General features: G+C 40.5%; 2 protein-coding genes across 10 annotated transcripts in view; both read right to left on the bottom strand.

Moving 5' to 3' along the window:
- CHN1 (chimerin 1) overlaps positions 1–16,054 on the bottom strand; it is a 104,842-nt gene extending 88,788 nt beyond the window's left edge. Inside the window, exon 1 of one of the 2 annotated variants that reach the window (XM_088168012.1) lies at positions 15,591–16,054. Coding sequence is in view for 1 of the 2 variants with exons in the window: in XM_014880169.2 (XP_014735655.2) it covers positions 3,808–3,916 (109 nt within the window). In the remaining variant the exon portion in view is untranslated. Of the gene's footprint in view, positions 1–3,807; positions 4,026–15,590 lie in introns of those variants that run through there. The other variant, XM_014880169.2, reaches the window with a different exon arrangement.
- Positions 16,055–18,730: 2,676 nt separating this feature from the next.
- Positions 18,731–23,388, bottom strand: part of ATF2 (activating transcription factor 2) — a 49,012-nt gene continuing 44,354 nt past the window's right edge. For all 8 annotated transcript variants that reach the window (XM_014880180.2, XM_088168016.1, XM_014880181.2 and 5 more), the window contains one exon: positions 18,731–21,389. In XM_014880180.2, the coding sequence (XP_014735666.1) occupies positions 21,163–21,389 (227 nt within the window). In that variant the 3' untranslated portion in view covers positions 18,731–21,162. The remainder of the gene's footprint in view (positions 21,390–23,388) is intronic.

Below are 23,388 nucleotides of genomic sequence, written 5' to 3'. Positions count from 1 at the left end.
CAGAGAGAAAAAGGAGACTATACCTGTAATCACCACAACCTTCTGTAAGGCAACACGACTGTGCTGTAAGAGGAAAAACAGCACTAGAACTGGACATCTGCTCAAATTCCAGACATTTACACAAGCTGCATGTGAAAATGCACCCTTTGTGTGGACTGAGATGCTTTTAAAATCCCCACTAACTCTTAATAGACAATTCACATGGATATCAAACCTATTGCATCTATTACTTGCAACAAACAAAAGAATGAGACAACATCTCTTTTCTGCTTCCCAGAGAAATTGACCGTCTTCCAGTCTTTTTCTAAGGCAGTCCTTGGGCAGGACCTGCTTTCCACTGTTAGATCAAACTCGCATTCCAAGTGCTTGGCCACTGGAACACAAACTGAATCTACTGGTAAAACCCTGCCTTGGCTGGAACCATGAAAAAGTATGGCACATATGGGTGACCACCTAGAGTCACAATAGTCTATTTCTGCCAAGGTAACTCTATCACACAGTCATTGAATATCCTGACTAGGATCCCAAAAGGATCATGGAGCCCAAGTTCTGGCCCTGAACAGGCCAAAATCACAGCATACGTCTGTGAGTGTTAACTCTTAGTAGCCATGAACCCTGCTGGGATGACACATTTGTCTGAAGTAGCCAGCACGATTGAGGTAACAGAGGTATGTTTCCAGCTAACAACTTCCAGGCTCTCCTATTGCTGACTAATTCCAACAGGGGCTGCTCTTCCTTTTCCCATCTGTGGAGCAGCTGAACTGTTCTTTCCCATAACCCACACCACAAACAGACACATCATCTGCACCACTGCACCAGGGGAACATGGGCAGCCCCATATGTATCTTCCATACAGTCAGCTGTCAGCACAGGATATCTTGGAAGGTCATGAGTGAGAGACAATGATAAGATGAAGAAAAGAATTTCAAAATAACTAAAACTGATAAAGTGAAGTCTTAATGTTTTCCTCCCTTGTATATTTTGTTGTTGCATCATAATCTTGCCAATAAGCTGTAACTGAAAAGGGTTAAGCCAGGAATCCCTTAGGCTTTATGTGGTTTTCTGCAGAAAAACGCTGTTAATACTAGCAACTCTTTTCACAGCCAACTTTCCCAGGAGTCTCAAGCTGCCACCTTGGTGCAAACTGCAGAAAGTGCTTGTATGACAATGTGGGTTTGCTCTGAGGACAATGGCAAAGGGCAACCTCCAACAGGACCTGACGTTCAACCACCTGATAAGTGCACGTCCCTGCTAATCCAGGATCTGCAACAGCCCCAGCCTGGCCTCTAGACCTGTCCCCTTCTAGTACAATCTTTAGACTATGCACTGAAAGAGCCATAAAACACTCCCAAGAGCGTGGAGAAAGCAGGTTATGACATTTCCCAAACCTCTCCTCTCCCTCACTGTGCTCACACAAGTACACACTGATGGAAAGGGACCCAGGAAACTTGGGGAATTTTCTCCTCCACCGAAGTTGACATGGCAATTTATCTCAAACTTTACATGCTTTTGGAGCACAATTTATTAGAAGTAGCCTGAGAATGGTGAAATTTGGTTCACTGTGATATATCATTATAGGCTAGGGAAACAAAAAATGCAATATTGAGCCTAGAATTTACGTGAGTGAGCAGAACCAAAGAAACCACTCTCTTGAGACATGTTTGCTCAGGACAATTTTACCTGCATAAGACAGATGTGAATTTAAAATAGTACAGTTACAGCTGCTTAATGCCTTAAGCCAGATACATCAATTCAGACATTTATTTTGCCTTTCCTCAGATTCGCTGATATTGCTTTGGTACTGGGTTATGTTGAAATAAACAAACCCCCCCTCTTTTGTGGGTTATATTTTTAATGCTTTACTATGGGTCAGCTCCAGTGCAGTAACTGAAATGCAACTATCCATGGGCTGCCAACATCTATAATAAAGGCTGAACACTGTTCCTGAAGCTCAAAGCAAGCATGTTGTAGTCTGTCTTTGTTATGTGCTGAGACAAAGTGTGGCAAGCTACCCCAGCTCAGAGGACACAAGACAGTAAACCGTGCTAGCTTAACCATAAATTAATCACCACATCTGCAAGTATATTGCACTCACATACATTTCTGCATTTACACAACTTGCACTCTTGCATTCTTAGTTTAAAACATACTGTAAAGCTTTTACATTTGTGAAAAGCATCACATTCATTTGTTGATGCATATGAGGCATATTTTGCATATGTTGCATTGTTTTATGGTCCCTTTTTGTTTTCTTAAAAGGGTGCAATCCTGAGGTTTTACCCTCAGCAAAATAATGTTTAAAAAACAGACAGATACAGCAGAGCACCCCACTCTATCTTCTCTTGACTCATTATCTTTTACATGTATCAATGACATTTACTGTAACAACAGATGTGATAACATACAAAACCACCAAGTTACTTTGTAATGCAAATTTGTATTAATAGAATATGTCATGCAGTCGATCAAACACATGCAAATTGGAAAAGAATCACATAAGTTTTTAAAAAAGGTACCTGATACAGGAATGCCACTTTTAAAAAAGTTAAAATTTAAATATTCTTAATTTTTGCAGGCAAAGATTATAATGACACTCAGCATGGAGAATGTGTGTATTTCACCCTAAAATTTTTTTTTCCTGTTAGGGAAAACTACAGTATTTACCTCCCATGTCAGTGTAACAAATTACATATTTTCTAACAATGTAATTCAAAATGATACAATGTAACATACACAGGCAATCTGCCATTTGATCTCTGTGGTCAATTTCACTTCTAAGTTAAAGAGCCTGACCCTGGCCCTACACCTGACAACCTGCACAGCTCCCCTACCTGCACCTCCTGAAGTCCCATGAACTCAGTGACAAGATCTGGCATAAAATGACAGTTTACTGTGACCTATGAACCTTTTGCATCCTGAAAAACCCAAGCAAGAAATATAAATATGGGAGACAGCACTGTAGCTAAATCCAATACAGCACATGTTTTATTTGCAGAAAGTTATCTTGCAACATGTGCTAAACTTCTTCTTGGATAGGGTTCAATATGTGGAATAATATAGCAGGTGTCAATTTTTAAGAAAACCAAAATAACTGGGTTTAGTCTTTTAAGAAATTGAACCAGTCCAGGAATCAGGAGATGAATGAAAGCAAGCCATTTGTTTACATATGAAATAAAATCCACGGTCTAAACACAATGAATAGACTTCGCATCCTCTATTCACTTGTGCGGCACGAGCTTCTTTCAAGAAAGGGTAACCCGATTATTCTGTTAACTCTGTACTGACCTTAGTTACACTAATTTCTGTTTTCCTTTGCATTACTGCATTTACCTAATGTTGCCAGACACAATTTGAAGCCTTTTTGTTTGTTTGCCCGCTGTAAAATAGCGCATGTTAAGCATAAACAAGCCTAATTTAACAGCGTTACTTAGCAGAACCCAGACGTTCAACAGCTTAAACTAGAGTTTTCTCAAGCCGGTCGGCAGCACGCCGTCCCAGGCTGCGGAGCACGGCCGGAGCAGCGCTCCCAGAGCCTCCTTCCCCGGACTGACCGCGGCTGAAGGCACCGGCCCGCCGCGGGCAGCTGGCCCCGTGTGCCCCGACGCTCCCGGGGGTTCTCCTGGGGCCAGCCCCTCGTCTGCCGGGCTTCCCGAGGCACCCGAACTTTCCTCTGCCCCTCCGGGCCGTCATTGCCGCGGCCCCGGCCCGGCCCTGCGGGCGGCGCCCACGCCCAGGCGCTGCCGCGCCGCAGACAATGGGGGCGGCGGCCCCGCGCCCGCCGGGCCGAGGCGGCGGCGCTTCACTCACCGAACAAGGTCAGAGCCATCGCGGCGGCGGCGGCGGGGCGGGCCCGAGGGGCGGCGAGGGCTGGCCGGGCGGCGCGGCGCTGGCATTGGCGCGGCGGCAGCTCTCGCATCAGCGGCGGGGCGCGCCTGCAACACAAGTTTCGGCGCGGGGCTGTCAGCGCGCCCCGCGGCACCGGCGGCCGCTGCCACTTGCTGCCGAGGGGCGGGGCGGGGCGGGCGCAGCCCGCGGGGAAGGGGAGGGGCTGGGTAGGGCCGGGCCGGGGGTGTCGGGGGACGGTAGCCGGGGACGCGCACGGTGGCACCGGGGGCAGCCCTGCCCGCCCCCCGCCCGCTGCTCACGCTGCGTCCCGCCGCCTCGGGGAGCCATCTTGCGCCGAGCACGGCCCGCCTCCGCCCGCCGCGGCCGCCGGCACCGTTCCCATGGCAACGCGGCCGCCGCGCCGCCGGGCACAAAGCGGGGCGGCCCGCGGGGAGCCCCGGCCATCCCCAACCGCGGGGAGCCCCGGGCCCATCCCCAGCCGCGGGGACCACCGGGACCATCCCCAAACGCAGTCCCGGCTCAGCCCTCGGGCATCGCTGGGGCCGTCCCGGGCACCGCTGCTCCCCTAAGGAGATGCCCTGTGGAAAGCACCGCTCCCCCGGTCTGTGCTTCCTCGGCCGTGACAGGGCTGCGCCGGCCCGGTCCGGCAGACGAGCCAGCGGTCCCGTGAAAAACATGACTCTTTAAAGTAAGGTGAAAATTTCCACTTATACGCCAGCAAGTATGACGAGAGCAAGCGCACAAATTTCCCCTCAAAATATTTCGTGTGAAAAATTTCAGCCAGCCCAGCTGTCATAGTTTTTCGCTGTCCAGAACTGTAAATTTCAGCGCTGAGTTGAAAAGGCAACACCTCTCCTGGTGTGCGTCGGTCGTGCCGGTGGCGTTCGCCTGGAAGCAGAGCGTTCCCGGGCGGCTGGCGGGGCAGGGTGACCGGCCCGAGTGCCCGGCCATCAGCGCTTCCCCCGCAGCTCCCGCTCCGCTCCCCGCGGCGCCTGAGCATCGAACCCAGCCGCGGCACGACCCGCCAGTTTAATCCGCTACAGCTCTGCCAGCCCGCCGCCTTCAGCACAGGCTCAGCCAGGGCAAGCGGGCTCTGCAGGTGCTCTCAGGAACGTCACGGAGCCTGTCCCACCTTCTCCTGGGGCACTGTGCAGTGCGAAGGCTGCCTGCAAGACAAGGCTTTGGGCAGCGAAGAGCCTGAAGAAAGAAAAGCATGTGCATAGGCTGCAATTCATGGTTTCAGTCTTCTGTGAATGCAGCTCAGTGAATAAAACACCTTTCCTTACAAAGGCCTGTCTCAAAAACAGGCGGTTAATGCAGTTAGCTGCACTCAGGTTTTCATGGTCAGAATTCTGCCTAATCTTTGTTGTAGAGAACCAGAGGAAAACATCGTGGGGAGTTTTCAATATATCTAAACATCCTTCAAGACAAAGACATGGCATTTGTTATGTCTGCATATATTTCAAAACATAGATTTTTTTTTGTTTGCCTGCTGTTTATGTACTTCATTTAGTGTGCAAAGTAAAAAAAATAAATGAGAGTGTGATTGTTTCCTTCTTTTTATTCCTTCCCAAATAAATTCTAGCGTGATGGACCTGATTTTACAAAACGTTTTCATTTTGCATGTATAAAGTGCAAACATTTACTGAGCAGATGGAATACCAAGAAATAATATTTTAATTGCAGGGCTAAAAGAAGTTTAAAAATAGATGAAAACTGGTTTGGAAAAAAGTGATGCAAAAAAATCTTTGCAATTCTGCCTACATGATTTGACCTTTGTGTGCATGGAATGTTTTCCTTGGCTTTTTGGAAATAAGTTGGATCTTCAGATTTTTTTCCCCTTACGTTTCCTGGAATTAAATCCCAAGCTTTCATTCCAACTTCCTTCAATTAAATGGTCAGCTTTCACTCTTCCACAGCTCCCAAACCTTTTTTTGCTAACTATTCAACTGCATGTTTACATTAAAAATGCTTTCCTGTTTAGAGTGTAAAACTATTTTTTGTAATAGGCAGTATCAATACAACAGTTAAGATCAGCCTGAGTGATTTGATTAGTCATTTCAATTGGCTAATAATGCCTTTGCTCTAAGTGCAGTTATTGCTAAAACCTAGGGAAGCGTGCTGTCATTTCACAGGTAGTTACTGTATTTGACTGTGCCCGGAACAGTAGCTGATCGGAGTTTTCAAAACAGAGCTCAATCGTTATTTCTGATTAGATTATTTGCTTGGCTTAGGAGGATGTTTTGGCCCCGGCTCCAGCAGCCCCCAGGGAACAGCAGCAGCTTTTGGAAGGACTTCTCCATCAGGCTCATACCCAGAGCCCTCAGGGGTGTTGGCACGGAATGTGCCCGTAAACATCTGTACCATCTTACCCACGGCAACCCTGGCTTCACAAGGGCTGAGAGCCTCAGCACAGCGGGAACAAATCAAACGTGCAAAGCAGAAAAAAACATTAGCCTGAAATTCACCAGGCGAAGGTCCCTGCCACCACATCCTGCTTTTGAATGGACCTGAAATCCTCATGGAGATTTGTCTTTTATAATAACATTATCCTAAAATTACGTAATGCCTTATCAAGCCAGCACATCTTATGCACAAGCGATAACAATGATTTCACTACAACTCTGGGAATTTCATTAGAGAAGAGCTGGAGCTCCCCGAGCACCAGCTCCCATGGCCGTGCACAGGGACCAAGGGAGGAAATGCGGATGCTCGGGAGCAGCCGGCACACAGCTCCCACCTGGCCCTGCTCCTTCGAGAGAGCCCAGCTTTAGGTTTGCTCTTTCACAGGGGAGAGTACAAAAGAGAACCCTGCTGTGCACGACCTTGGTTTAAGTGCCAGCAAGGATGAGCTTGGTGTTTTGTACCCCTGGATCTTTAGCCCTTGAAAAGCCCTCCCTTGCAAAACTGGCTTGTTAGCATCACATTGTGTAGCAAAGGTGCCATTGTATTTGATACCATGTAGGAATATTTGTGGGTGTATTCACAAAGTGTATCTCAAGGATAAAGGCTCCAGAAGAGAAATACATGTGTGTAACATGCTATTTTCTGGCCTTCTCATTGTCCTTCAGCGGTTTCTTGCCTCATCTTTTAAACCTCAAAGTTCTTTAGGAACTGCAGACAATTCCTACAGCTTCATTATTCATGTAAAATATCATCACTGGGGTTTGGGGTTGGTTTCTACTGTTTCGGTCTTTTTTTATTTTGCCTCCTCTCTTTTTTCTGTCTTGCTCTGGGTGCTGAGCACCCTGGGACCAGTGGCTCATTTTCCAGTGGCTTTTCTGTGATCCATCACCTTGTCTGAGAGTCTGGTACAAAATTGCTTCTAATTACTTGACATTTATTCTTCAAACCTTAACTAATTCACTAATCATATAGTGATAAATGAGATTTTAAAATTAATCACTGACATTTTTAAAGATTTATACACAACTGTAAAAACAGGTTCCCCACTAGTAAATATAATGTTGTGTGAAGGAAATAAACCCCAAGCCACCATAAATTAAAGCTGTCCTGTATTAATGGGAAGCAGTAAAAGTGAAGACATGGTGAGATGTTACCTGATGAATAGGGATAGCATCTTATCACAGTTAGTGTCTTCCTGCTACAGATCCCTTGACAGCAGGAAAACAGCGTTTGTAGAAGCCTTGTCATGTGCAGAATTTAATTTAGGTTTTAATGTGTAATTTCTGGAAGTTTGTGGGGCAGGCAGGGAAGTGGCCAAGGGCTGCCTTACCAAGCAGGTTTGTAGTTCACAGTATTTGCAATGAAACATTCACTCCTTGGAAAACAGCAAGGCAGATTTCTATCTCTTGTTTCAGTATGAGAAGTTCAATTACTTTAGCTAATTTAAAAATCATCAATAAAAAGCTTGAAGGCTGACCAGCCAGCTTACTAGTTATAATTAATATTTATATAGATGACAGCTATTTGAATATAACATCAAGCCTATTACCAAACGCAGAACAGCCATTGCACATTACCAGCATTTTGGATAATCTTTCTCCCTTTGAAGAGAGAACTGCCATTTAAGCCTGTCTTTTGAATGCTGCTGTTCATTATTAATGGCAAAGTAATTTAAGCCAATATTACCAAACACTGTACAGACATAGAGAGAGAGAGAATCTTGCATCAACTTCAGCAGCTATGAACAACCTTTGCAAATCAGACATAATCACATTTGGCATCCTATCCTGATCCACAGACTCGCACTATGTCCCAAAACAGCTTAGAGCAGTTTGGTACACAGTGCATGATGTACATCAGTGAAAAGAAAAAATAGACTTAACACACTTGCTTTTAGTTCTCTGGGTCATGAAAAAATGTTTGACAGAAATAGGGAACAATGACAACCACTAGAGTTGGATTTTTCCTAGTTACAGTAGATGTGAATGCCATAAGATCTAATGGGAAGAGCACACAAGCACAATCTTAATTTTAAAGCGAAATTAATGCTGTATACTTGGAATCGAAAGAATATGCTGTGTTTATACTGATGTTATGAGAAATTATGCCATTTTTTAATGGAACTGCATTAAAGGAAAGAAGTTCCCTCTTGCCTGTGTTTCCTTAACAAAGTCCCTTCATGAAAGAATTCTTAAGGAGCTTTATATCATGACTGCGCTTAACTGGATTTCCAAGATGTGCATAAATGTGGTGAGAATAACATCACAAACAGGTACTGTGCATAGGATATAGTTGATACTACTTCTGTATTGGCAAAATCATATGAGCTTAAACTTTGATGCTGATGTACACAGCATTCCTCTTGAAGCAGGTTCCAGGTGATGTTTGGAGCTAACAGTATCAAAACTATTTATAATTGTATAATTGAAAAAGGGCTTTTTTTTTTTTTTTCTAATTTGCAGCTTCTCTGAATGCACTTTAACACCAGACTTTTTATGAGCTTTCTTAAAGCTCATGTGCAGACTTACTGGCATATCCCATAAGCATAGACTTCTAATGAGAAATAAGCTAGTAACAAAATTATTAAAATACTAGAAAATCTCAAAATTGCTTGCACTTTTGCTCAGATATAAGAGCTACATACACTAAGTTACATTTTCTAAGAGTTCTGTGTAAGAAACACAATATGGTTTTGATTTCTTGTTTTATTAAGTGAAATGAACAGGCTAATTAAAGAAATTCCAGGAAGTTTCTGCTTTCTGTCTCCTAGGGACAAGCCTCAAGTGTCAAAGGAGATAATACTGATGGCTGTAAAACACCCAAGTGTGTTTATACTGGCTATAAAATGCAGCTTATACCTTCTATTTAAGTTTCACAATATTTTGTTTTTATACCATGCTTAGAAATTCATAATAAGCATTAGTTGAAGTAGTGCTTGTATTTATTTTGAAAAAACCGTGGTAATTACAAGTTAAAAAACAGAAGGCAAGCCACTGGGAAAACTGTCTTAGGAATAAACTGTTATGACTATGATTTCATGCATAAAGACTAAAAACTAAGAACAGGCTAGCCATCAGAAATCATAAAACTCTGCAAGATAGTTCTAGTCCCATCTTTCAAAATGTCTTTAACCCTGAGTGATGATCTCCTATGTGAAGCCATAAGCTGTGCCACAGAACTGGCAGTGGCTCTGCATGCAATCAGTTGAGGCTTCTAGAACTAGTGGACCCACTTCTAGATCCCGTGGATGGATTTGAGGACTTTTTAAAGAAATTGAACCTTCTCATAACAATTCAGCAGTTCTGAAGTGCTGTATAGAACCAACACACTCTTGGGGCAATTATTTGATTTTCTAGTATCAGTCCCTCAAAGTAATTTTTGCATTCCTAGAGAAGCCAATGTATGTGTTACTGAAGCCAGTCAAAAATAATGTTTTTAATGAGGGTATTAGCTATCCCATGCAACTTGTTTCTCAGAGATGCACCTTCTAGAATATTTAGGCTTCTTTGAGATAATGTCCATGATTTAGATCACATGAAACATTTAAAGGTATTTTAAGGCTCAATAATGCACTTTACATGAACAAGGGTGTGTAGGCCCTGGCTAGGCAAAGGTATCAGATTTGAGGTTTATGTAATAGTTTCAAAAAATAAGTAAGAAATGAAGTCTAGAAACAGTGAGAATTTCCTGCTGTATAGACATATAAAATTATGTTATCAAGGGCCTTTGTAGAATGAAATATAATGACTTGAAGATCCTTCTACGTATCAAAGATACTTCCAGGCCTCAAAATGTTGAGATAGCAGAAGCACAGGATAAGTAATCTGAAGTTAAAAAAATCTCTGATACATAGGTTTGCTTCCCCCAGGAAGACTGTTGAAGGAGAATATAAAACCTTCCAAACTGAGCAGGCAAGCACATGCACTGCTGGTACCTTCCTGCTTTGCTGTACAGCTAACTCATTGAGCAGCCAGGTAATGGCAGCAGGGCACAAAAGGCAAGAGAGAATAATGTTGGAAATATCTTTCAAGAACATCATTAGCTCTTCAGTATTGCAGAGAGATGACATTAACCAAAGTAACTTCAAAGAGCTGAAGGAGATTAAAGTTTTCCTCTTAATGATTCTAAAGTGTTATTGAAGGGATCAATAGCTCTTCCTGTTAAACAAGCTGTTCAAATCAAGTATTCCTGGAGAGGAGATAAATCAGTCCTGGAAGTAATAGTGGGATTTAATTAGGATTTGAGATTTTCAACTATGCATTAATTTATCTGCCAGTTTCACAATAGTTTTAGTGGACTGTAAGTTTACAACAGTAAGATCCCTTATGAAAGGAGAAAATTACCTGATTCCTTTGGAGCCTTTAACTGTCCCAAAATATGTTGTTTACTCTGTCGCCCACAAAAAGAGAAATTTCTCTTTTCTGTACTTAATGTCACTGTTTTTTTCTCGGGGAGGGGAAGGCAGAAAAAACCCACATTATTTCTCCTCTCTTTAATAATAAAATAATTACATCCCATGGTGGTGCACATTTTTCTTATTGTAAACCAAGACACGTGGAAAGCCCCTTAGCAAATCAAAACTAAATTAGACTTGGCAACTTTTCATCTGTGCAAGCAGAAGTTTCATTTTAAACAAAATCAGAGATAACTGATCTTGCAACCTGACTTGCCTATCACCATACCAAACTCAGATCTGGAATTCAACCTCATGTATTCAATTGTAAAATCATGCAATCCTCAATCAAGCACATATACAGGAAACGAATTCCTGGTTGAGTCCTTCCAACACTCAGTTTCTAGTGCTTTTTGGCACAGAGATATGATACCAACACTTTCCATGCAAACACAATGACTTCGGAATTCAGAGTTTATCTGCACCAACAAGCCACTGATAAGGGAAGCACTTTCCAAAGAGGGTTGGGTTTGTTTTTTCCTTTTTTTCTTAAAGGCCAATAAGTCAAGAAAATACATTTTGAAAAGCCACAACCAAGCAAAGCCCTTTGGCAGACCCTGTGCAAGAGCAGAGGGAGCCAGGCCCTCACCATTTCTGTGGGCATTGCAGCAACATTTCAGCTGCCACTTTGCTGCCTGTTGTCAGAAAACAGCTTCTTGGGCCCCCACGGGGCTCTCCTTTCTGCTCCCACATGGATGCATTTTCATGACAAACATGTCTTAAACTGTTCTAGGGTAATAAGAGCCACAAAAATCCAATTAGTTTATTGTCTGAGTGCTCAAATCAAAATCAATAATCCAGACTATAATGTTATACAACATTAAAAGAATTTTCTCTTTACAGAATATAACCATTAGCCATACAAGGACAAAAAAATCTAAAACACTAAAATACTGGAAGTAACATTGCCTGCATTCTACCTAGTTCTTTGAAGGAATGGAAAACATTGTGTAGGCACTATGTTCTATTTCACTTGTTTTTGTATGGAGCTAAACAGCTTCAAAAAGAGATGCAAAATTTGGGTGGATCATCACTGAACAGTTGTTTTCTCTATTCTTTCTCCTTTGTTTCAAGGTTTGATTGCTACTTGCTCTTAAGATATCTTTACTGTGTGCACAACAGAATGCCTTCTTTCTGATTGTGGAGAATCATAACCTCCTTAAAGCTGTTCTGAAAACTTGAAAGTGAAGGGCAGATGCAGCTGCAACAGCTGCAAGACTGCAGTTGTTTCTCAGAGAAAGCCACTATTCCAGCTTTAAGAAATTGTCCCAGATCTAGGGATTTCCTCATCTATTTTTAACAAGCACAAACAAGACAGATTTCTTGGTGCTTTTCAGACTGCATTTGCCAGTGTTCCCCAAACTCTTCTTGTTCTGCCTACCTAAATGTGCTTCCATGACAATTTACTTCCACTAAACCAGCGCTGCTCTAGCCCTGTTTCTGCTCCCTCCTCTTTCTCTGCAGCTGCACTGGCTGTTGGCCAATGCCAGTGTCTAGGAAAATAACCAGCAGCACTCTGGAGGGACAGATGAGTGCACAAGTGCTGCATCACAGCAACAGCAGTGACCACAGAGCAGCCCAAACTGTCAGACGACCCTTTTAATGACCTGTGCTGTGAGTGCCCTTGTTAATCAGACACTTTAGTCTGCTGCAGTTTACTTCAAATACAAGACAAATACTTCAAATGCAAATGATAAAACAAGAGTCAAGGTTAAGGATTTCTTTACCCATCCACAAACTCCTCCCCAACACCAAATTTATATCATGCCATTTTCAGAGACTTCTACAGTGACGTCAGTGGGACAGATTAGATTTCTGCACCAGCCTGCAGAACACATCTCAGAGACCCTCAGTCTGATTACAGCCCTGGCAACTGCTGCTGCCAGCATCGTGCAATGGAATAGGGAAACTTGGGGCAGCAGATGCAGGAATTCAAACAATGCATGGAGAAAGCAAATCCATAAACAGCAACACAACCCCTATATCAATGAAGTACAAACCCACAGAACAATGAAATGTTGCAGAGCTCTCTTGGGTTGGCACCATGTAAAAAGCCAGACTATCTCCATCACTGGGCTCATATCACATGCAGGCTCCTATGGCCCATTTACATTTATGAAAATATTTAAATAGAACCATAAGGTTTTATTTTTATTATTTATTCTTGCTGTACAAATAACATTTGTTATTCAACTCTAAAAGCCAGTTTATGGCAGTTACTTTTTCAAGAGTCTATTCTAGAAGCTAAATTTTAGTTTTATTAATGTTTTTTAGAGTTTATATTCTACTCTGAGGAGTCAAGGAGGCAAGCTATGTCATGGAGAAGCTTATACCATTCCCTGGTAGTTCATTAGAAGAGCAGAAGGGATGGCTTCTCCTGAGCTCCTTGGAGAATGAAAACCCAGAGGGAAAAGCCTCCTACCAGGAGACAGATGAACAGTCAGGGAAACAGAGGTGGCTTTCAGCTCTTTTCATAAAGCGACGGCCAAATTGTATTTTAATAACAGTAAGGTGCAGCCTACTAACTAGGTATGAAATTTTATCCAACCCTTGGCAGGGGAAACCTCCCTGACCTGCCTTAGGCCAGCTGCAGAGGCAGACTAAGAGCTCCCAAGTAGCCGGGCAGTGTGGCACCCCTGTCACTACTGGCCCAGCTTGGGGGGACTGTACCTTCCTTCGAACTCCTCATCTTCTTCTCTCAAAACCTTAATGTGCTGTGAAGTGTAGAATACCAGGGAAAAAAAATTGAAAACTTGATGTCAATATAAAAAAGGTATTTGCTCAAAACATCCAGTAGTTACCACTAGATGGCATTTTACTCCTGAGAAATTAGAAACTCATGGATTTGGGATTGTTACACAAAGCAGGAAACAGTACAAAATGGAATGACTTCATTCGGTTAATAATTTATTATCCATTAAGCAAAACATTACTAACAGAAGATAGTTCATTTGCAGATTGATAAATCCCGTTTATTTAACTATAGCTTATGACTCTTCAACCCTCTGCTCGGTAGGTAGGGGTTTGAGCTGTTGTCAGCACTTACCAAAAATTTCTTCCACACTTTAAATGAAAGACAAATGTAGGCCAGGTCAGAGACTTTGAGTATGCCATGGAAATCTGCCAGAAATGCCTCGCTCCAGTAACTATATACAGTATTTCCTGTGTTATTTTTGGATAAATCCTTAAAACAGATTGCAGTATAAAAAAAGTTTCCATTCAGGAAGAGAGCTGTTACAATTTTCTTATTATGAAATAATAATTTAATAACATTCACTTATTAACATACTTTTCCGTGTTTTAGTTTCAGCTTGTATAAACTGTAATGATATAAGTTTTTAATCTCTACAGGGTACTATGTATCATACCCAGAGGTGCAATGAAGCTCTGCTGGGTACAACCTGCGATGACATGTAGGTGGCATTGTTTAACACGGTATTGTTCGGCATCTGTAAACCTCTGTGCCAGATTAAACCAAGGAGTATTTCCCTTACTCTGCAGCAGGAGAAAGGAGACTGTACATGATGATGCACAGCAAGTCTGTGCACTGCTCAGATTTTCTTTGACTAAATTATGCTTAGACATGAAGACATGACAGAAGCATTGACGGTCATTAGCAGTGGCTAAATCAGATCCTGCTCTCATACTTGCTTGGAAAAGAGTCATTATAGAAGGAACCTTACTTCAATAAGATAAAATTAATCCTGGCCTCTTCATAAAACAGGCACTAGCGTCTTTGAAGTTGTTAATATAGAAAAGCTGCTTTAAGTCAAATATTTTAAGAAATTGTGTGCTGCAACACTTTAAACAGCTTTATGTTGTTTTAGTAATTATATACTTGCACTTTTTTAGTCAAAATTTAGCTTAGTACTATTCTCCAGCAACAAAAACTGGACTATAATAAATCAGTAGACATGTCAAACCGAAAATTTTCAATCTGTGAAAGACTGTAACAACTCTGACAAAGGGGTGACATTTTCTTCAACAGACAAGACCTGTGGAATTTATGCACCCCCCAGAACACGTCTAAGTGCCTGACACATTATAAAGTGCAGTTCCACGAAGGAGGGGTTTGTGCCCTTATCCAGTATGTGAAAAAAAACAACAAAACCTAAACTAGACATTAAATTACAAGAGTGGGTAAAGATTTTGAATTTCTTTCTTGAAACAAAAGAACTTTGCCAGACCTTTATAACAAGGAAAAGTACAGAATTTCTATAACAAACTGGTACTTAAAATATAAGGGAAGCATCCAAGTCAGTATAATGTGTTTCCATCCCAATAAGCCAGTGCCCTGCCATATGTGACAAATACAACCCTGCTGTCAGCTCAGAAATAGCATTCTGGTTGTATGGTGACTGGGAACAGGGCTCAAGGCTCTATGGCCAGCAACCTTCCTACTCAGCATTCAAGAGAGTGCTGCATAATTTAGAGAAGAAAAAGTCCTATTACAATCAGGACTCAAAGAAGTTTGGGTAAATAGATACAGGATAAAGAAATATTTTACATATGCACACATATATTCAAGTCATAAATTGTAAACTTAATAGCTTAAGAGTCATTAAATAGTCAACAAAATGAGCAACTGCTCAAAATGTCATTCAGTGAAATATACAGCATGTCCTCGGTATTTACAAGGATTATGTATTTTTTTCAACAAAAATCATTAGCCCTCTGCAGCAATTGTGCTGAAAAAAAGGACAGAAAGCAAGAAAACTGATATATTAGCCTTTTCCTTGTTTGCAAATCATAGTCAGTCTGACTATAAAGTCTCTTGGCATTTTACAGGCAGCCAGAACGACTGTACTATACATTATATCACCTTTAAGGGTATCTTTCTCAACACGGCATTATGTAGGAGTAACAGGATGTTTATACTACTTACCTCAAGTGAGGTCAAAACATTTCCCACATCACTTCCAACGTTTGGAATAAACAGATCTTCATAGATTGCATCTTTGTGTCACAGGAAAGGGCTGCTGTAATTGAGCAGTGAAATGCAGCACCTTCTTGGTACAGATGTCTTCCCCCTCAGTTTCCTGTTCTCAGTTTATTCAGGGCAGTTTATTTTGTTTGCTGCTAAGGCAGAGGACTTGTTCTCTCCTTGCTCATCTCCTTTTTCTCCTGATTGGAATCCCAGATGTAGGATGGATATATTTTCCGATTTTCTTTTTAAACTTAAGCAAATTAGTAGGCTTTTTGAAATAATTCAGTTAATAAAACGCAGCAGCACAGTTGTTTCTCAAAGGCAGTATTTTTGCCTCCCATAATGGTCTAGAACAAGTGATTCAGCTAAAGGGAGGGAAATACTATTCATGGACCGTGCCAGCACTAGCTTGCAGCAAAACAAGAGCAGGAACATTTTAGGCATTAGGAAAAAAAGACCTTAACTTTCATCTTTCAGGTAGTTAAACACAGCCATCAGACCAGCCTTCAGCACATTCCATCCACCTGGGCACAGACGGTGTGAAAGGTAGTTGTAATAGCTCCTGCCTGTACTCTGATGTACTGAGATAGCCACAGGCAAGAGGAAAACATGGCCACCTGCAATCCCTGAAAGTTCTCCCTGGCAGTGCCCTCATTCCTGAAGCTCATCTCAGCCCAGCACTGACAGTCCTCCCTAAGCCCGAGTCTGTCCTTCAGGCTCCTGAATTGCAAACTGAGTATCAGCAGGCCCTGCTGCCCTGGGTGGTTACAAACAATGCCCACCCTCTGCCCTGCTCTGTTCCTGCTATTGGTATGAAAACCAAAGAAAAGCTCTTAGAAGCATGACTTCTTTCCTTTGCTTCAAGCTGTTCTGCACCTTCTGTACTTGTTATCATTTCTAGTCAGTCTATGCAGCTTAAGCTACTGTTTCTTTACCTATGGACTAAAAATAATAATGGTCCTTGCATAATGATTTTACAACACTTTTCTGATTAACAATTCATACCTGCTTAAGTTACAGGCAGTATGTCTAAAAACCTAAGAACCTCCTCTCCTGTTCTTCCTCTTCCCCTCAAAAATGAGTAGGATAAAGTGCTTATAAGAATACATGTAATTAGAGAAAATGGTAATAGAAGAGGGAAAACGGTTTTGAGCAAGGGTTACAATAATTACAGAAACTGGATCAAGTTTATGTGTCTTTTCTACTGACACCCATGTGATTAGATGGTAACTCACCCTACACATAAAAAGTTAAAAAACTCTTTTTTGGAGAGGCTTGTACTTTGCAGAGTTATGAAACCATCAGCATACAACCTGCACTCATTAGTAATGCACAGCATCTGTAATGAAATATTTTGTAACACTCAGAAGTCCTTCAATACCTAAATATCTATTTTATAATGTATCTTAGTTTAGGAAGATGTAAATATCAAGATAACGTAAGCTTTTCTTATCTCTTTTAGTTGAAGACACGGTAGAGTACGCAGAAATTCCTTTTCTGACTTTTAGAAAGGGAAGTTTACTATAGAGGGTTAACACAACCAAGGAGGAAACAATATGAAAAAATAAAGAACTCCACACTGAATATGTAAGCGCTTTATGGGACTCATCACACAAATATTTTGAAGAGGAACAAAGTAAAGAAAAAGAAAGGTCATGATCCTACATTCCATAAAAGAAGGGGGGGAAAGGGGGAAAAAAAGAAGAAGAAAAAAAGTCACACTAAACCCTAAAATTAAAAGGAGAATTACCATTGAAGAATATGAAGCTTTGAAAATTTCATTATAAAACTGTCCAACCAACCCTACACAGCATTTCGCAACACGGGTTAAATAAGTCACACCTGTGCTACTTTTGACACAATGGTTAAAAACAAATGTAAAGCCTACTGCAAGCCAGTATTACACTGACTATTCTACAGTGTAAATGAGCACAGTTCCAATTATGTCTCTACTGAGGGAAGCAACAGGCAGCATATAAATGCAAACAGCCTTCATTAGACACATTGTCATGACTGTATTAATCATGTCAAGAAGCATTGCTCAAGTTTCCTTCAGTACAATTTAACATACCTCACTTTATTAGGATGCACTTAATTTCACTATGCTTTCTCCTCATTATCATTTATGATGACCAATTAAAATGTTTGTGTCTGTCTTTAAGCAAATTACTCCTGTAATTCAGGTAGCTAAAATCACTGCTCATCCCACACTGTCATCTCCTTCTCTTGGTGTAATACCTTCCTTCGCCCAGCCTCTCTTACCATTGTAAACAGAAAAATGCCCTTAGATTGAATAGTTAAGATATAAACCCGAGACTTTTTACAGCACAGACATTAAGTGGATTGGTTCTTCAGTCCTCATGCCCCTTGCCCCGAGCACCCGTTATGCAGCCTTTTGTTCCCTTGGAGTCACTAGCACAACTCAGAGTCAGAAAAAGAATGGAATGAAGCAAGGAAGACCTCACACATATTTCTCATATTGGGTTAAGAGTTGTGTGCAGCTTCACTTCGTTTGGTCTATACATGGAACAAATGCAGACACATAGCAATTTTACCCTCTGTATTGGGGAGCTTTTCAAATGATAACAATGTGCCATTCCACGCATGTTTCCAACATCCATAAATAAGCCCAAACGATTTTTACTATTTTAAACATCAGGCGTGAGGGGCATGGTATTTTCTGAACCTTTGACAACACAACTGTGAGCCATTAATTTGATTACAGCTGTTATTTCTGGCTTCTTGTGTACTGAAGTAAGATTAAAATAACTGGAAGTTAGGTGGAAATTCCGATTACACACTGTGCTTTTGCTGTGGAACTCAGGGCAACCAGGAATAGCTGAGCAACATCTGGGATCACCAAGCTATGTTTATGAATTCATTTATCTGTGGATTACCTTGGGCTCCTGGAACTAATGATACAATGCTTGTTCCTCACGAGCTGCTGCGAACTCAGCTGCAGAGCAGTCGTATTTGACTTATTTTCTCAAGAAATATACGTGTTCTCATTTACATAACATTACTCTGACATTACAGTAATGACTTCCAGAAAAACACTGATAATTGCAAGGATGAAGAAATAAGTCTGAAGACAGTGCTGCCTTTTAGAACAATTATAATTTCATTAAAATAGGAACATAACTTAAAGATAGATTTTATTCTCTTTGATGATTTACTCATGCAAACTGCACATAAAAGAAAACAGTACAGTTTGTGAAACATGTCAAATGTAAAGACCCAAAATGCTAAGTACAGAAGTAGTGTGACAACGTCTCAAAACGGAATCCATGGTAGTACGGCTAATACCTTTTCTCTATTTGCTGAACACAGATTTTAATGGTTCTTTTTCCAGCCCCACTGTTAAATTAACTGTTTACACATCTCCTATACACTTATGTAGACTTATTTTACAAGCGCAACAGTTTTGTTATAAAAAAACTCCACTTATATGACTTAAAAGCCTTTGTGTTTAGGAGCGCAAATTATAGTAAAATCAATGAGGCCGCATCTAGTCCACCAAAACTACAATGAAAAGTGACTGTAGAGCTTTCTTGCAGAATTCATATTTTGTGCCTTTGCAATAATTTCTTTCTCACAAGAGGTCCATTGTATTTAACCATCCTGGAAACGTTCAACAACTGTTACAGCTTTTTATCTTGAAACTGGGAAAGTAAGACTTTTAAACACATGAGGTTATCAACACAACTTTCTTAGTTTTAAAATACAAAATATTTAGAATCCCTAATATTTTCATGCTTAAAGCCCTGCAATGATACATATATGACTTAGATACTTCTTTGTCCAGTTTTCATTACAGTATGGTTGTATATATATTGCAGAAATTATATTTTCCTGTGGATCAATTACATTTTTAGATTTAAAACTGAACCAAATAGAAATTTGATGGCACTGACACTTAAAAACGCATGGTATAGTGTGGAGAAGGAAGAGCAAATGAACTACACAACCCATTATAAATGCATTAAATCTTTGTTATATACATAATGGAATCCTGCTTTACTGCCAGTTGCTACTATGCATCTGTTTTTGCTATTATACAAAGTTTTCCGACCTGAAAGCACACATCTACTTTTTTTAAAACAACTTAATCTATTGTAAAATATTGTACTGTATTTTGAACATGAGTACAGAATCAAAATAGATAATGGCACATTTAAAAAACTCAATATCCTACAGATGATTGGATAATGAGAAAAAGTGTACCTACAATCATCTCATCAGAAACAAACTACATCATGGAATGTTAGTTATCCAAGTTCGCACAGTAAATAACATTTTAAAACTGCAATCACCTATCAGCCAGCATCACATTGAAGGCATCTTTAAACATTCAAGCAAAAGACTGCTGGCATTAACTACTGAACCATTCTCACACACACACCACACACACCACATTATAATTACATTGTTTCCAAGATACGGTAGATACTGATTTTTTTTTTTTTCCACAAGAAAGGTATCAAAATTTTTGCTACTAAAAGATGACAGTGCTTACACAAGAATTAAGTACAAGTTAGCTTGCAAATACAAGACAATGACAAAAAAAAGTCGAGTTGTCTGAAGAAGGATTTTAGGCTTTTCTGGCATCCAAAACCATGAGTAAACTCCTTAGTCTGCGACTCAAAAATCCACAAAATATCAACCTACTTGGAATACCAAGTATTCCATATTTGATAACCCTGTATTTTACAATATGCTTACTGGTTTCAGCCTTGCAACAAGGGGTGGTTATAGATATCTATTCTGACCGGAGAATTAAAGCTCTCCTTCCACCAGAATCAAGTGTTGGAGTGGGAAAAAACCCACCTGATATCAATTAAAAAAAAAAAAAAGAAAAATCAAATCTATTTAATAATGATCCTCATCTAGGATTGGTATGTGCATAAGTACTGTATCTCATATACTGTACTGGCCCTATTAAACAAATTAAAAACCCCAACAGTTAAAAGCCAACCAAAATGCTATACATAAAAAAACCCAAACATTTTTCTTCCAATGTTCTTCCTCTCATAATGTGCAAAACAACAAAAAGGCAAAAAGACTAAAAGCAAATTTACTGTTACTGTCTTTCTCTTGCCTAGTGCTTTATGACCTTGCTAACTTTACAAAGTCAATAGGGACTATGCAGAACTTTGGTATAAAAATGTCACATAATATTCCTATCACAGTCTTGGGGATGACCTTCAGTAATTCACCCCAATGTTTGTTAAAATAATACCAAATTAAAAATGAAATAAACCACATCATACTGTACACACACTTTACACATTAAGCACAAAAAATAACTAGTAAAACTAATACTTAAAAAAAAAAGTCTTTTGCAAAGAGACTAGAACTGGTGTTCTGTCTTATCTCCACCTGCCAATCGTTAAAGCCCAATTTAAGTTGGATTTTTAAAAATCAATAATTTGAAGCTACAATTTCTCCTAGATGGAGACTGGTCTGTTGTTGGTTTCCCTTTAAAGTCACAGATGTGTATCTAAGGAACTGATGCGACGCAAGTTTTTAATCAACTTCCTGACGGCTGTGCCTGGGAGGGAGGCGCCAGGACGATCTGGGACAGCACGGGCTCCGTGCTCTGGTCCGCCATCTGCGTGAGCACCGAGGTGGCCACGGCCTCCGCCTTGGACGTGGAGCTGACGCCGTTGGAAGTGCTGACGGAGCTGTGCTGGATGGCCTCTGTGTGCGGGCTGCTGGGCACCGAGATGTCCTCCGAGCTGTCGTCTTTATCTGCGGCTGAACGACAACAACGCATTTATCGTGTCCTGGAACCTCCTCACGCCAGTAACTGCCTTCACCCCCTACATCACTACAGCTCATGCAGCACAAATTGCAAACAAGCTTATTCCCATTTTTTAAAGAAAATACTACTTGGTAAGCAGAAAAACCGGACTGTAGTATGGACTATTCAGGAAACCAGATAATTTTCACATCTTCAAAGCCATGATTAAAATTTCCTGCCTAGTCAATCAGCCAGCGGGTACTATGCCTAATTCTAATGATGCATGTTCACATCAGTAAGCATTATTCACAGACTAAAAAAATACTATTTATTGTGCCTGCTTAGTAATCAAACAAGAATAATTCTACATCCAGTAATAAATATTTGTGATCATGAGTAAGACATCTGAAAAAATATTACTTACACTGCTATATTTACTGGACAATATTTATACAAGTTTTCAGCCCCCATTCTTTTAACAGAATGAAGCTCCATAACTTGACAAATGCCTCTCAACAGGTTTTAAAATTGTTAAAACTGGTTTTAAAAATACTTTCGGAATATTTCAGGTGTTTTCCACAAAACCAAAGTGAATTAGCCAGAGAATCACATCATTTTTTCCCATGACAGAGGATAAGCAGGTTAAAAAAAAGTTATCACTGAGCAAAACTATAATTTCCAAAATGATCATGACTTAAAATGTCCTTCTTGCACAGATATTCTTGTCATGCTAAAATTCTTTTTTTCAGAGCTGCAGAAGTCAGCCAAGGTATTATGCAAACACTGCCAAACTAAAAGTTGAGTTCAAAACTAGAAAACGAAGAACAGAAAATTATCCTTTGATAATTTCAAGCAAAATTGTTTTTCACTCAAAAATAGAAATACTAATGCTAGAAACACTAATTGCATTATAACTTTTTTGTATCACTTTGTGCTACTTAATGCTTGCAAGTATTTTTCACACCAGTTTTATAAACTGGCCAAAACCAGTACCCAGGTGGAATACTGGAAGTCCCTTTTAAACTACTACTGACTATGGTGATACATAGCCAGAAGCAGGCATGAACTATTGCTTAGGATGAAGCAATGGAACAGAGCTTGATCTTCTCTAGTCCTGTCTTTGCAATGCCTTTCAGATATGCTTGAGACTGGCCCATAAGTTCAGAAGTGTCTCAGAGAAATGATGGGAAAGGACAACACTAACATGAGGAGACAAGCAATGCAGTGCTATCATCCTCATCTCCAAAGAAAGACAGGCTAACAGCAGCAACTAAAAAGAACATTAAGTGCAAAAAACCAATAATGAATTGAGGCTTATGTTTTACTGAGGTTTATATAACATGCTAGAAAGAAAATTTATTAACTTAGCAAGTCAAGACCCCAATACAAAGATCTTTGAGATGCCCTATGCATACTATGAACAAATTCCTCTTCAAAGCTTAAGAACAACTGTACTATTATTGATTGCTTCTAGAAAAGAATGGTAAGGTCAAAAAGGATGGGAAAGCAAGCAAACTGCTGTATTTTTTTCTAAGAAGTACTGTCTATGGAAACAAGGTGGCAATCTCTCCTACAACTCTACTAAAAGAGCATTGGCATAATAGCTTGGAAGTTAGAATGCTCTTATCCACAAGACCAACTGCTTTACAGATCCTGCACTCTTTTAAAAACAGATCTTTCAAACATTAAAGAGAGATACTGATGACACTGAACTAGATTCTGCTGACAAATACTGCATATCCAAGGGTTTCATAATAACTGTATACAGCAAGTGCAAGAAAAGTAAGATATTTGCAAAAGGCATTTGTGACCCTTAGAAGAGTTTGCCCATTCAAGAACAGAAAAGAATACAAACAAGCGTCAATTCAGTTAAAAGTGTTCAACAGGATGTCATCTTTACCATACCTCAAGACCTAAAAGATCTCATGTAAAAACAAGCAAGAAGGAACACATGCAAATTTTCTTAAAAATAGAAACTCTAGTGCCACTTCCTGAAAAATACTCCATTACTAA

Source organism: Sturnus vulgaris, chromosome 7, assembly GCF_052056855.1.
Source record: "Sturnus vulgaris isolate bStuVul1 chromosome 7, bStuVul1.hap1, whole genome shotgun sequence".
Lineage (NCBI taxonomy): Eukaryota > Metazoa > Chordata > Aves > Passeriformes > Sturnidae > Sturnus > Sturnus vulgaris.
The sequence above is the reverse complement of the archived record's forward strand: the minus strand, read 5'-3'. Positions and strand labels throughout refer to the sequence as shown.